The sequence below is a fragment of the Physeter macrocephalus genome, chromosome 11 (assembly GCF_002837175.3).
Source record: "Physeter macrocephalus isolate SW-GA chromosome 11, ASM283717v5, whole genome shotgun sequence".
Classification (NCBI taxonomy): Eukaryota; Metazoa; Chordata; class Mammalia; order Artiodactyla; family Physeteridae; genus Physeter; species Physeter macrocephalus.
In genome coordinates this window covers 122132216-122146277 of record NC_041224.1, presented here as the reverse complement: position 1 = coordinate 122146277, position 14062 = coordinate 122132216, and the positions used below count along the sequence as shown (strand labels likewise).

The 14062-nt window shown below is 35.8% G+C and overlaps 1 protein-coding gene across 2 annotated transcripts in view; it reads right to left on the bottom strand.

Annotated features, from left to right (window-relative positions):
- MIA2 (MIA SH3 domain ER export factor 2) overlaps positions 1–13230 on the bottom strand; it is a 100073-nt gene extending 86843 nt beyond the window's left edge. Inside the window, exons 1-4 of one of the 2 annotated variants that reach the window (XM_024116603.1) lie at positions 12916–13230; positions 11066–11199; positions 8762–8848; positions 4024–5257 (exon numbers count right to left, since the gene is read on the bottom strand). In XM_024116603.1, the coding sequence (XP_023972371.1) occupies positions 4024–5257; positions 8762–8848; positions 11066–11199; positions 12916–13030 (1570 nt within the window). In that variant the 5' untranslated portion in view covers positions 13031–13230. The remainder of the gene's footprint in view (positions 1–4023; positions 5258–8761; positions 8849–11065; positions 11200–12915) is intronic. The other variant, XM_024116605.2, reaches the window with a different exon arrangement.
- Between the last annotated feature and the right edge of the window lie 832 nt (positions 13231–14062).

Below are 14062 nucleotides of genomic sequence, written 5' to 3'. Positions count from 1 at the left end.
AAAAAGATGGTACCTTCAATAAATGATGCTGGGAAAACTGGACAGCTACATGTAAAAGAAGGAAATTAGAACATTCCCTAATACTGTATACAAAAATAAACTCAAAATGGATTAAAGACCTAAATGTAAGACTGGATACTATAAAACTCCTAGAGGAAAACATAGGCAGAACACTCTTTGACATAAATCGCAACAGTATTTTGGGGGATCTGTTTCCTAGAGATGGAAATGGAAACAAAACCAAAAATAAAAATGGGACCTAATTAAACTAAAATGCTTTGCACAGCAAAGGAAACCATAAGCAAAACAAAAAGACAACCTATGGAATGGGAGAAAATATTTGTGGATGATGCAACTGACAAGGGATTGATTTCCAAAATATACAAACAGCTCATACAGCTCAATATCAAAAAAGCAAATAACCCAATCAAAAAAATGAGTGGAAGTCCTAAATAGACATTTCTCCAAAGAAGACATCTGGATGGCCAAGAAGCACATGAAAAGATGTTCAATGTTGCTATTTTTATTAGAGAAATTCAAATCAAAAGTACAATGAGGTATCACCTCACACCAGTCAGAATGGTTATCATCAAAAAATCTACAAACAATAAATGCTGGAGAGAGTGTGGAGAAAAGGGAACCCTCTTATACTGCTGGTAGAAATGTAAACTGATACAGCCACTATGGAGAACAGTATGGAGGTTTCTTAAAAGACTAAAAATAGAACTACTATATGATCCCACAATCCCATTCCTGGGCATATATCGGGAAAAAACTATAATTTGAAAAGATACAGGTACCCCAATGTTCATAGCAGCAATATTTACAAATAGCCAAGACATAGAAGCAACCTAAATGTCCATCAACAGATGAACAGATAAAGAAGATGGTATGCATATACAATGGACTATTACTCAGCCATAAAAAAGAATGAAATAATGCCATTTGCAGCAACATTGATGGACCTAGAGATTATCATATTAAATGAAGTAAGTCAGAGAAAGACAAATATCATATGATATCACTTATATGTGGAGTCTAAAAAATGATACAAATGAACTTATTTACAAAACAGAAATAGACTCACAGACATAGAAAACAAATTTATGGTTACCAAAGGGGAAAGCGGGGGAGAGATAAATTAGGAATTTGGGATTAACAGTTATACACTACTGTATATAAAATGGATAAACAACAAGGTCCTAATGTATAGCACAGGGAACTATATTCAATACCTTATAATAACCTAATATAGAAAAGAATCTGAAAAAGAATATACATATATTCTTATTCATATATATATTCAGTTATATATGTATATATATGTATATATATATGTATATATATGTATAACTGAATCACTTTGCAGTACACCTGAAACATTGTAAATCAACAATACTTCAATTTTAAAAAGTTCATTAGATACAGATATGACTTTCTTACAATTGTTAATAAATTAATAAACAGAATTTTAATTCAAATAAAATAATGAATAGTTTTCATATTTAACTGTACTTGGGAAATTCATTATTTAAATAAGCTCAGTTTGGAGTCCTTTTGTAAAATAGCTATTAATATTGTAATATAAATAATTGTTCCCTAATTTATCTGTTTTGTAAACTGTTATCTCAGGATATTAGCTTTTTGTAAATGTGGTTATCTCAAACCTCAGCTTTTCACAAATACTTTTTCAAGATCAGTGATTCATTTTCCTTATGCACTCTTTCCAAATAAGTCAAGTTTTCATTTGTTATTCCCTAAAACAGTTGTTGAAATTATCTGAAAATATTGGCTATTTTAGCTATTTCTCCAATATTGAAAAAATAGAGTCTGTGGTTTTATCTGAATCCCCCTTTCAGTATTCTTTTTTTTTAAGTATTTATTTATTTACTTATTTGGCTGTGTCGGGTCTTAGTTGTAGCACTCGGGATCTTCCGTTGCCGCGTGCAGGCTCTTCGTTGGGGCTCTCAGGCTCTAGAGCACGCAGGCTTAGTTGTCCTGCAGCATGTGAGATCTTAGTTCCCCAACCAGGGATCAAACCCGTGTCCGCCTGCATTGGAAGGAGGATTCTTAAACACTAGACCACCAGGGAAGTCCCTAGTATTCTTTTTTTAAAACAAACTTTGCATGACCCCAGCTTGTTTTTCATTTAATTAATAGTGAAATGTTTTGAAGTATTTATATAGTAAGACATCTTTTTTCTGAAACTTAAAGGAATTTCTTAACATTTTTATAAAGTCCCTCAAAACTAGTTATAAGTGCATAAATGCCCTGTTCTCATTGGACTATCTACCAAGTTATTCATATTTAGAAATTCTCCCAGCATCACTGTATGAAATGATAAATTCTACTAAAATGATATTCAGAATGCCCTGAAGTTTCTATAAATAAGCTCTAAAATATTTTTATATATCTATATTTTGAATACTGTATTTCTGGGTCTGATATTGTTTTCATTTAGTCTCTCTTCTTTCCAATTACTCATCTGCTTTTTCACAAATATTCCCTTAGGATCTAACAAGCTTAGAACAAAGTAATTTCCTCTAGCCTTTGAAAATCTAGGTCTCTAATGTTTTCAGTCATGAAAATCATCACACCACCTTTCTTATTTAGAAAAGGGTTAGAATCTAAAGTCTATATTCTGGTTGAGGATGTTGATCAAGTAAAGAACTCATATTTTGTAGAATGTTAAGAAATAACATATAGTTCTTCTGGAAATTCAAGATAATCAACCAGCACCCGTGAAATGTGTTTCCTTCTGAGTTTGCAACATTGTTGATCTCTTCTTGTGAAAGTTTTTCTGTCATTCTAGGATCGATTGTTTCTGTATTATTGGCCAATATTTGTTGAGTTTCTAATCTGTCCATCATAGAGACATCAGAATGGAGATGTGGGAAAGTCATGTTATATAATTCTTTACTTAAAATACTATCCACTTGTTTTTTTTTTTCACTTGTTTTTAATCATAGGAGTTGCTAGATACCTGGACATCTAGATCTAGAAGTATCCTCTGCTACTCTGCTCTCTTCTGTTGCCCTCTGTTGATCTCCCAGAATTGAGAGACTTGAGGAAGAAAGCTGAAAACTTTTTACATTGTTTTTGCTTGAGTTTCCTTATTATCTTGTACACTTAAAGAAAACCCTTGTTATCATAGATCTTCTTGGGGGGAGGAGCTATAGATCTAGAATAAAATATCATTCAGGAATCAAGACAATTTTAAATTACTTTAGCTTAGGTTTCTAAGAACACCATTCAGATATAGCTATATTGGGAAGGTGTAAGTGAGCTAAAAAGTGAGTGCAAATAAGAAAAAATTCTCACCTAACAGAACAGGAAGTCAATGAACATCATCTAAAATAGGTTATTCAAAAAACTAAATAAATAAATAAAAAATAAAAATAGGTTACTCAAAGAAGACTATAAATATTTTATTTAGAAAATAGAGATAAACACTAAAAGAAATTTTCTTAAAAAAATAAAGGAAATTATTGTCCCTGGGACAGAGGTAGAAGTAGAAATGGACAGAGGGAATAGAAATTGCTTTTGTTAAAAAAAAAAATCCTTAGCACTATTTATATTTTTAACCTGTTTACTTATAATAGTTTGATTAAAGCTTATTGTAAAATACCTTGAGATCTCCTTGAAACATCCATATATAGCTAATCATTCTTTGTCCCTTGGGATTTTATTTTATGATATTAAGATCTACTAAATCCCGGAGTAAACCAGAAATTGATAAAAGGGTGATTGATAAAGTTGTTGTTGATTATTGAGTATTTTGAGAAATATAGATTCCTGGATGTTTCATGTGATTTGCACTTTTAAAAATAGATTATGTTTAACGTATGGACACCAAGTGGGGAAAGTGGCGGGGGGGTGGTGTGATGAATCGGGAGATTGGGATTGACGTATATACACTAATATGTATAAAATAGATAACTAATAAGAACCTGCTGTATAAAAATTTTAAAAAATAGATTACATTTTAAAAAGAAATCATATTATAGATATTTTTATACTAACCTGGCTGACTGTATCCGTTTTTCGACATCATATCTTCCGTATTATCTGTGGGGTAATACCCAACTGAAAATTCTTCTCTTTTATCATTTTCACCTCCATTATTTTCATCCAGTGTCTCTTTGGGAAATGGCAATTCTGTCTCCTTTAGAATGTTCTGGAAGTTCCAGGGGTTGTCAAAAGTATACAAGAACTTTTTAAAATACGGTAAAGTATCAGAATCATCTGTTTTCTCTAAGACCCTTTTCTTGCCTATTTGATTTTCAGTTTCCATAATTTTTATTATTTTTATTTCTTGTTCCTTATCAGGGTCAAATTCACTTGTTGGAGGATGTCCATGTTTATCTCCCCCACCTTCTTCTTCATTTTTTCCATCATCTGATATAATTTTATCTTCATTAGCATATGAAAATCCTAGCATAGCAAAACCAAAATCAAACCAACTTGGCTTGAGAATTGAGCTATCATTAGTGATTGTGTCTTCTTTTTCTGTTAATATTTCTGTACATGGAACGGTGGGTTCTTCCTCAGAGGATATGGAACTAGGAACACCTTGTAATGGTGGGTTGCTTTCTTTGGACAATAATTCAAGCCCTTTATCCTCACCCCCAAAACCAAAATAACTGGTAAATCGACCACCAAACCAACCACTGTCTTGAGGATTGAGGATGTGCTCTGACTCAGACACTAGTTCCGACTGTTTCTTTGGCACTGAATCAAATTCTGATTGAAGTTCTTGCTTATGTTTTGTTTGGGGCTCACCATTGTTTAATCCCTCTGGGTCATTCTCATCTTCCACCGTTATTTTTCTACTTCGAAATGAGCTTTCTTCTAGAGATTCAGTGACTGATTCAAAAGTCTTTTCTCCAGCTTGGTCCTTTCCAAATCCAAACCATCCTTTCACTTCAGGAATAGCTGAGGATGGTAGGACATGATCGCCTTCTGGAACAGGATACTGTTCCACATTTCCAGCTTCTACTGCTTCCCAGTCTTTTGATTCACTAGTACTTCTGATACATTCAGGAGCCTCTGATGCTGGAAATTGGTCTTCAAACAAAGTACTTTCAGAAGTTGAATAAAAGCCAAGGTCTATCTGAAAATCACTTTCATATACTCTAGATTTGGGCTCCTTGCCTTCTTCATATGGATATATATTTTCACCATTATCACTGTTTAACTCACTATCTTCATTTTCAAATGTGTAGCTTATTCCAAGAAGACACAGAAAGTCAGATTCCTGAAAGAAAAAAAGTTACGATTGACATTAATATATAAAAACTCCTTGTTTCTCTGAAATCATTTAAAATGGATGAGTATGATTTTCCCAAGGCCACACAACTAGCTCAACAGCAGAGCAAAAACTCCTAATCTCAAACACTTGTATCATAACTGACTTTTCAGGGTTAATGATATAAACCTAAATGAAAATCCTCTTGCATTAGGATTTATTTATTATCAAATAATTGAAGAAATTCAGAAGCAGAGGCAATCAAGTATGGAGTATATTCTGCAAATAAACTCTAGTGAGCAAGCATACATGGCCACAAAATCTTGGTCCTGGTAAGGGTACACTGAGTGGACATATGCAGCTGTGCAGCGCTTTCAGGGAGGGGAATTTACAGCACATGGTCACAGCTCAGACAAACCAAACACTCTAAAGCATGAAGGCCTGGTTAGAAGTTGCACTAAAAAAACTTCTTTTTTTTTGGCTGCGTTGGGTGGTAGCTGCGGCACGTGGGCTTCTCTCTACTTGTGGCATGTGGGCTCCAGGGAACATGGGCTCTGTAGTTCGCGGCATACAGGTTGAGCCGAGCGAGCTCAGTGGCTGTAGTGTGCAGGCTCAGTTGCCCTGTGGCATGTGGGATCTTAATTCCCCGACCAGGGATCGAACCCTTGTCCCCTGCATTGGAAGGTAGATTCTTTACCACTGGACCACCGGGGAAGTCCTCGCTTAGACTTCTTTTATTGAGATATTGCATGTAGCCGATGGAAGCAGTGGTCCCCTTTCTCACCTCACAAGACAACCAAATCATCAAGAAGAAAAATGGTGAAGATATTTTTTTTATCTGAAGGTATGAAACAGTGATATACACTGCTCTTTGGATATCACCATTATGAAATGAGAATAAAGCTCAGAATTTTACAAAAATAAACTTCAGAATTGCAATTTTACAGTATTTTTTGGCATTGCAACATAGTAGATGATTAACAACAGACGCTGGAGCCAAACACTCTGGGTTCAAATCCTAATCCTGCCGTTTACTAGCTCTGTGACCTTGGGCAAATAGGATAACCTTTCTATGCCTCAGTCTCCTCATCTGTAAAATGAGAATCATGACAGTACCTACCTTATAGGGGTGTTGTGAGGATTAAATGAATCAAGTAATTAAAATAGCAACTGTCTCTAGTAAATACTAGCCTAACCTAGCCCAAGGTTATACTACCCGAGATGAGCCAGTCGTGCAAGGATAAAAAGGCCCAACCCCTTGCCTCTATTCAGGACAACCCTGAAAGGCCATTCCAGCTTCAAAGCTCCTTATGAAATCACCTGAAACCTTTGTTGCATCCGGATCACAGTTCAACTTCTCTGTCTGCCCAATCCTGCTTTTTCTTGTATTCCCTCACAGATGCTATTCCCAAGAGTACTCCCTAGTAAACCTCTTGGATGCAAAGATCCATCTCGGAGTCTATTTCCCAGGGAACTTGATCTAAGAATTTGGGCCTTCTAGGGACTTCCCTGGTGGTTCAGTGGGTAAGACTCCGTGCTCCCAATGCAGGGGGTCCGGGTTCAATCCCTGGTCGGGGAACTAGATCCCACATGCATGCCACAACTAAGACCCGGTGCAGCCTAAATAAATATATGTTTTTTAAAAAATAAAGAATTTGGGCTTTCTATATGCTTACTATGTGCTCTGCACTGTGCCAGGTGCTGAAATTCTACAGTAAACAATAGAAAAACGTAATTATAAATTGTGATAAGTGATATGTAGGAAGTAAACAGGAAGCTGTGATTAAGAAGCAGTAATTCCTTTAGAATCATCATGGAAGAGCTCTCTGAGGCACTGATGTTTAAGCTGTGACCTAAAGGATAAGAAGGAACTAACCAGGTGAAGAACTTAGGGGAAGCATTCTGAACGGAGGGAAGCCCGTTTGAGTTTCTGGGCTAGGAAAGAGCTTGGCATGTTCTCAGAACTATCAATAGGCCAGTGTGGCCAGGAGCATAGTGAGTGCGGGGAGAGTGGCACGTGACAGGGTCGGCAGCGGGGACAGGAGCAGATCATGTAGAGCCAGGGTAAGGAGTCAGGGCTTGATTCCAGATTCAATGCAAAGCCATAAAAAGGCTTTAAACCAAGCGAATGACATGATCTGATTTCTTTGTTTTTGTATCTATAAGATCCATTGCTGTCTGGAGAATGAATTGGAAGAGGGCAAGAGTAGGGGCAAGGAGACCAGTTAGAAACCTACTGCAGTGTTCTACTCAAGAGACAATGATGCTTTGAAGCAGGGCTATGGGGAGAGTAAAAATGAAGAGAAGACAGATATATTTTGGAGACAGAACTGACGGGACCAGTAGTTATACAGTGAATAGACAGTTAATCCCAGAATTTGTGCTGGAAAAGAGCCAGATAATAGTTTACTTAACTAGGCAGACTGACTTCACACTGACCTCATGTAAGGTAAATAGGCTTAACCTGGAATGTGAATTAAATGGGCTAATCAAATTCACATATTGAAGAGTCACCTTCTGATTCCCATTCTCATTATCAAGCCCAGCATTACCAAGCTCCTTTAAAACTCTAACAGCAGGGCTTCCCTGGTGGCGCAGTGGTTGGGGGTCCGCCTGCCTATGCGGGGAACGCGGGTTCACGCCCCGGTCCGGGAAGATCCCGCAGGGCGCGGAGCGGCTGGGCCCGTGAGCCATGGCCGCTGAGCATGTGCGTCCAGAGCCTGTGCTCCGCGGCGGGAGAGGCCACAGCAGTGAAAGGCCCGCATACCGCCAAAAAAAAACAAAAACAAAAAAAAACTCCAACAGCAAAAGAGGTTTACAGATATGAGACCTAGAGAATGTGATGGGAAATAAACTCTGTCCCAGTAGGACAATAACATTAGTAATAATATCTAACACTTACATAGCAATTACCAAGTGCTGTTCTATGTACTTTACATATGCTCATTTTTTGCTCAATAAATTTGTTGAGGTAGCACTATATTATAATCATCATCTTCATTTTACAGATGAGAAAAAAGCCACACAGGACCACATGGCAACTAAGTGGCTGAGTCAGGCTTTGAACCCAGTCCACCTCCAGAATCCATGCTCTTAACCACTACACTCTACTGCCTGTTAATTTTTCAGTAAGCAAAATCCTTGTCATCAATCTCATCTTACCTGATTTTATTCACATACTCAAACTATTCCTAGAGTGAGTTTTCAGACTATTTTATATATCCACTATATAAGATGTATAACTGATGGGCACTTATACCACAGAAAACTGTTTCAGCCAAAAAATTTTAAATTCAGTTAATAACCGAAAAAGCAACTATACTCCAATATCAATTAATAAAAATAAATAAAACATTCATTAAAAAAGAAGAAGAAAAAAACTATTGGTAATTGGAAAAGAGAATTCTTGGGTGTTTACAACAACTATTTCTTTTGTTAGAGAAAATAAAATATAAATTTTCTTTAATAAATAAATAAATAAATTCAATGAATAACCGAAATGAGTTTACTCACTTTTGTTGATATTTCAACTTCCTCAGATATGAACACCTCTTCAATCTGGACTGCATCTCTGGGAAAATACCCAAAGTCCTTTCCTTTCTATCAAAATGAAGAATGAAGATTAGAAAGTAAGAGTGATCAGAGCAATAATAGCCATTGAGCTTAATTTTGTTTCATGTCCTTGGCTTTCATCTATTTCAAATTACAAACATTAACGGCTTTCATTTACCACCTAAAAGAAAGTCAGTGAAATCATATTCCTTTTGCTACTTGACAGAACAGCATAAATCTGAGGGAACAAAGGGCCAAGCTATAAAATGCCACTTTTTCAGATTTCAGAGGGAAAACCACACATTGTCTTTCTTTTTCTGTTCTTAATGACCTTTCTTGCCCAAGTGGACCACAGATTTACACTAGTAAACCCGGAATATCAAAAAGCAAGAGAATGGTGACTGTAGCCAAGCAAGATGTAGCTGTGACATTTGCGGCATTTTCAGGATGTCAAAATTGGGTAAGATATTTAAACTCTGAAAGGCTGAGGTGGATTCATCAAGATAGTAAAGAACTATGAGTCTTCCAGGGTGCATTTGGTTCCATACAACTTTTCTGAGGGTACCTTGGTAACAGAGATCCTCTCAATCCGGTTTAAGTGCATACAAGATGTCCCCCAAGAGTGAAGCCTTCACATAACCACTCTCAGCCCATTTCCCATCTCTGTCAAAGTTTAAAGAGCATATTTCTTTTGGCCCTTTGAGTCAGCACCATTATACCCCAACTGTGATTCTTCCAGCTCTCCAGTTGCTGCAATTATTTGGAAACTGATGGAATGAACTCCACAGTGTGGCTTCTTTTTCTTGGCCATGCCAGTGGGGCTTGCGGGATCTTAGTTCCCTGACCAGGGATTGAACCCGGGCCCTCTGGCAATGAAAGCCCAGAGTCCTAACCACACAGCGTGGCTTCTTAAACAGTTATCTGCCTAGACTAGACACCTAAGGCACAAAACCAAGTGTGCTTGAAACTTCACCCTGGCTCCACACATTACATGCTGCTTTTGTGTGGAACTATCATTTTCACACATGGTAAACAAGAAAGAATGCTTTCTTTTCCTCTTATGATACTTACTGTGTCATTTTTCTTATAGTTGCATTGGATACCTCCCATGCATTCAAGACAGAGAAATGGCATGTTTAAGGCACCATAAGCAGTAAGAAGTCTTGGGAGTTGCAAAGTCCAGGTAAACAATTCTGGCCAACAACAGTCTGAGTTTCAGTCATGTAGCCCCTCATGCTAAAAAGCAGGATAGACCCAAATAGAATCTGCTTCTTCAAATAAAGGTCACAGAGGCTACACAGGGAAGAGATCTTATGCATACGCAATATGGAAATGATGTATGTATCAGGTTGGTCATGCTTGTTCAGCTTGGGAGTAAAATCACTTGTCATGGTATCTTTTCATTCTAAAGCATGATATAATCTAAGATACAATCCTATATTCAACTGAAAATATTAATCATTAATTTTTCTATTTGTATATTCAGAGAGGTGATTCAGGCATCTAGGCATTTCAGTGTAATAGGACTTTGGGCCAAATAGTGGTCTCTCTCAGTTATTCTTTTTCTCTATGAAAAATTCATATACCTTGTTTCCCTAGGCTACTAATCTTTCTGAGGATCTCTTCAATAGCAACTCAGCCCTTTATTTGCTCAGAAAGACATGTCATTTTTTTTTTTTTTTTTTTTTTTTTTGGCCAAGTGGGATCTTATTTCCCCAACCAAGGAATGAAACTGTGCCCTCAGCAATGAAAGCACAGAGTCCTAACCATTGAACCACCAGGGAATTCCTAAGACATGTCTTTTAATCTGATTAACTAAAACTTCCCATCTCTCTTAAACTTGTCCATTGGTAGCACCAAGGGATGGCTGGGGTTACCTAGTCATCCCATAATCTCCATTGGCACCTCTAAAGTCTCTCCAAATAAATATAAAACCTAAGTTCAAAAACTATGCATGCTGTGTAAAAGTAATTTCAAGGCACTCTTAAGCCTTCATCCCAACCAGATTGGCTTCCCCAAAAGTATTTTTTATAGAAATTCTGGAACCAACACTGAACATGACCATTTTTTTGTTTGTTTGTTTAAATATGTTAAGGGTTTTTAATATATATATAAAGTACTTTGAAATTCTTAAAGTTCCTTTAGAGATGAACACCAGGCATCCTTGTGTTCATTTATTCATGAACATGAATAAATGTGTTCATTAATAAATGACTAAAAGCTAGTCATTTATTCCGTATTCAATTTGTAAGATTAGATACTTACACTTCCTGCCCACAAATCTTCCCTTTCTCCTGTGAGTTTAACATAAACAGATATCTCTTCTCCCTTAGTGAAGTTCAGGTATCGACAGTCAGGTCCTCTGTAATCTCTTATGGCTAAGACTCTGCTTATTAAAGCTATGTAAACATGCAGAGAAAAACACACAGTAGAGAAGGGAAGGAAAAGATAATTAGTTTTCTTCTGGCACCTACTATATTCCAGGCATCATGATAAGCTCTTTCATACCTTTTATTACTGCTATTATTAAATCCTCAGAACAGACCTATGAGGTAAATAATCTCATCTCAGACTAAAAAATGAGCCTTTAATTAAGTATCAAAGAGTTGGTCACACACACCTGATAAATGGTGGAGCCAGATTTGAACTGAAGTTCTTTTCACTGCAACATCCGCCTTCTGTATTCTGAGTTTTCTTTCTGTTTTTTTCCTAAGCCTTTCTAAAAACCCATCAGTCTTTCTTCATGGACAAGTCATATCCTACTTCCGCTATAAGACATACCTAATTGGTCCATCCTACTCTGCCGCTTCTCTGAATTTCAATATTATCTATTATCCTTATGTTGTATTACTATTTACTGTTTCATATTGACCTGTCTTGTCATCATTCACTAGAATGAAAATCGCTGGAGGACAAGAAACTTATCTTACATTTCATTTTATCCCTCTTAGATACACACCCCTCATCCCCCAGACCCAGCACATAATAGGCCTTTAATAACTATGAATGACCATAACCACATAGGATAGATTTAGCCCTTCAGCACATAAAGTAATATACATACCTTATTAACAATTATAATTATACTGGCATATGTAAAACATTTTCATTAATTCGTGCAATTAAAGTTAAAATAACTTTTATCAATTACTATAAATTTGAATGTTCTCTTTCCATGTTATGTGCCTAGCCCTAAGAAAACTAAAATGAGGTTGTAAAGAAGGAAAGAAAAGTTGTTATAATAATATTATTATAAAACATCATCTAGTAAACATTCTGTATATATTAAATTATGTATCCAAATGATTAAGGAAAATGTTTACACATAAAAAATTTACTTTTAAATCATTTATGTTCATACTAATAATATTTTGCATTTTTAATTACATGTTGCAAATTCGAAGTAATTCTCACATACTGGAGGGATAGAACAATATAAAACAATTCTAATATACTGGGATGCTATTCATTTTGTACCATAATGCCAATTTCAGAAAATAAGTTCTTAAGCAATAAAATGAAAATTAATTTCTCTTTGTAGAAGAAGGAAGTTTAATATTCAAAGATATAAATAAAATTATGTATTCCTAACACTGATTTCAGTATTTTTGCATAATAAGGGAACACAGAAATAATTAATGTTTGATAAAGTTTACACAATAAATCATGACGGTTTGAAATAAAAACAGTCTTAGAAAACTCATGAGAATCAGAAACTTCTGATTGTGAAATAGAAACTAAAAAATGTAAGGGCTTCATAAAAATAACTATCAAATGGCTTGATATCTTTTTTAATACAAATCATTACATTTATCTTAAAAATTAGTAAAAGTGCTAATTAGTTTGTTTTTGAGATCTGGATTAATATCCTTAAAATTTCTTATATATTTATGTATCAGGCTGATCTTTGCCACTTTGTATATTTACATTAAAAACTATCACAAAATACTTTGCTTCCAGCATTTCTTTTTTATAGTGTACTATATCTTATAATTATAAATATTTCTCAATGATATTAATGTTCATTTTTATCATACATGTCCACAATAACATTTTATATCATTTCAGAGCCTCACTTTAAGAGGAAAAGAAGGAAAAAAAGAAAAGCGACTTACTTTCACATTCCAAGTCACCACATTTTTTAAAGTCTGCCAGCAGTTTTGTGCCCTCCAGACACTTTGTCAGAGCGATAACCAGAAGGAGGATTCTGTGAACTCCAAGATCCGCCATGCTAAAACAAGCAGGAATCCCAAACAAGGTTTAAACCAGTTGTTTAGGCCCTAGATATGCCAGCCAAAACAGGAGATACCCCACACTCTTTACTAAATATAAGAGGAAAAGTTTTGGGGGTTTTAAATCCCTTGATAACTACATTTTTCTGTTGGTGTTTAGGTTTAACTTGAGGGACAAACACTCTCTGTTCTCAATCTGCAGTATCAGCAGTGTCAGGTATCCAGATTATACATAAGGGTTTAATAATTAACAGGGATTTTTAGTTGGAGTCAGGTTTTATAAAGCCAGTGCAGTAAAACTCTCTTGCTTAAAGGCACCTTGCATTCCACAGAACAATTTTTAAAGAGGCCTCCATAAAAAGGTAGTTCACCTCCTTCTGTTAAAGTCTTCAGGTAGATCAGTCAATAAGTTCATAGTATTTGCTGCATGCAAATACCAGCGTCAGTGGAGATATAGTTATATGTAGAAGCATTAATAATTTATGTTAAAAGCATGGTTTGGGATTATCATGATGAAAGCTATTTGAAAAAAATATCCCACGTTCATATTTTAACAACCTTCAGTGTTACTATGAAGTTGAAACTTATATTCAGTTAAGATAGTTAAAATGTATTAAGTGCTTATTATTTTGCAGGTACTGTCAAACAATTACGTGATCTGATTTTACTCTCACATCAACTCTCTGAGGTAGGTAATATTATCATCCCCATTTTTGCATTATGAGGAAACCGAGGTACATAGAGATGGGTTAAATCACTTGCCCAATGTCACATAGTGAGTGGAGAAGAAATTAAAACCTAGGCTCTGTGACTCCTCCTACCCACAACCACTATGCTTTACCACCAAGAATCAAGTCATCTGCCACAGAAAGATGTCTACTCCGTCTGCAACAATATCATTCCAGAAACAGAAGGTACAATATCATTTTATGTATTTAAATTCATATACATTTCTGTATATATATAGAGAAAGAGAGAGATGTCTGAAAGAATCCTCCCCCATATGGTGGGAATATATCGTGTGAGTTCC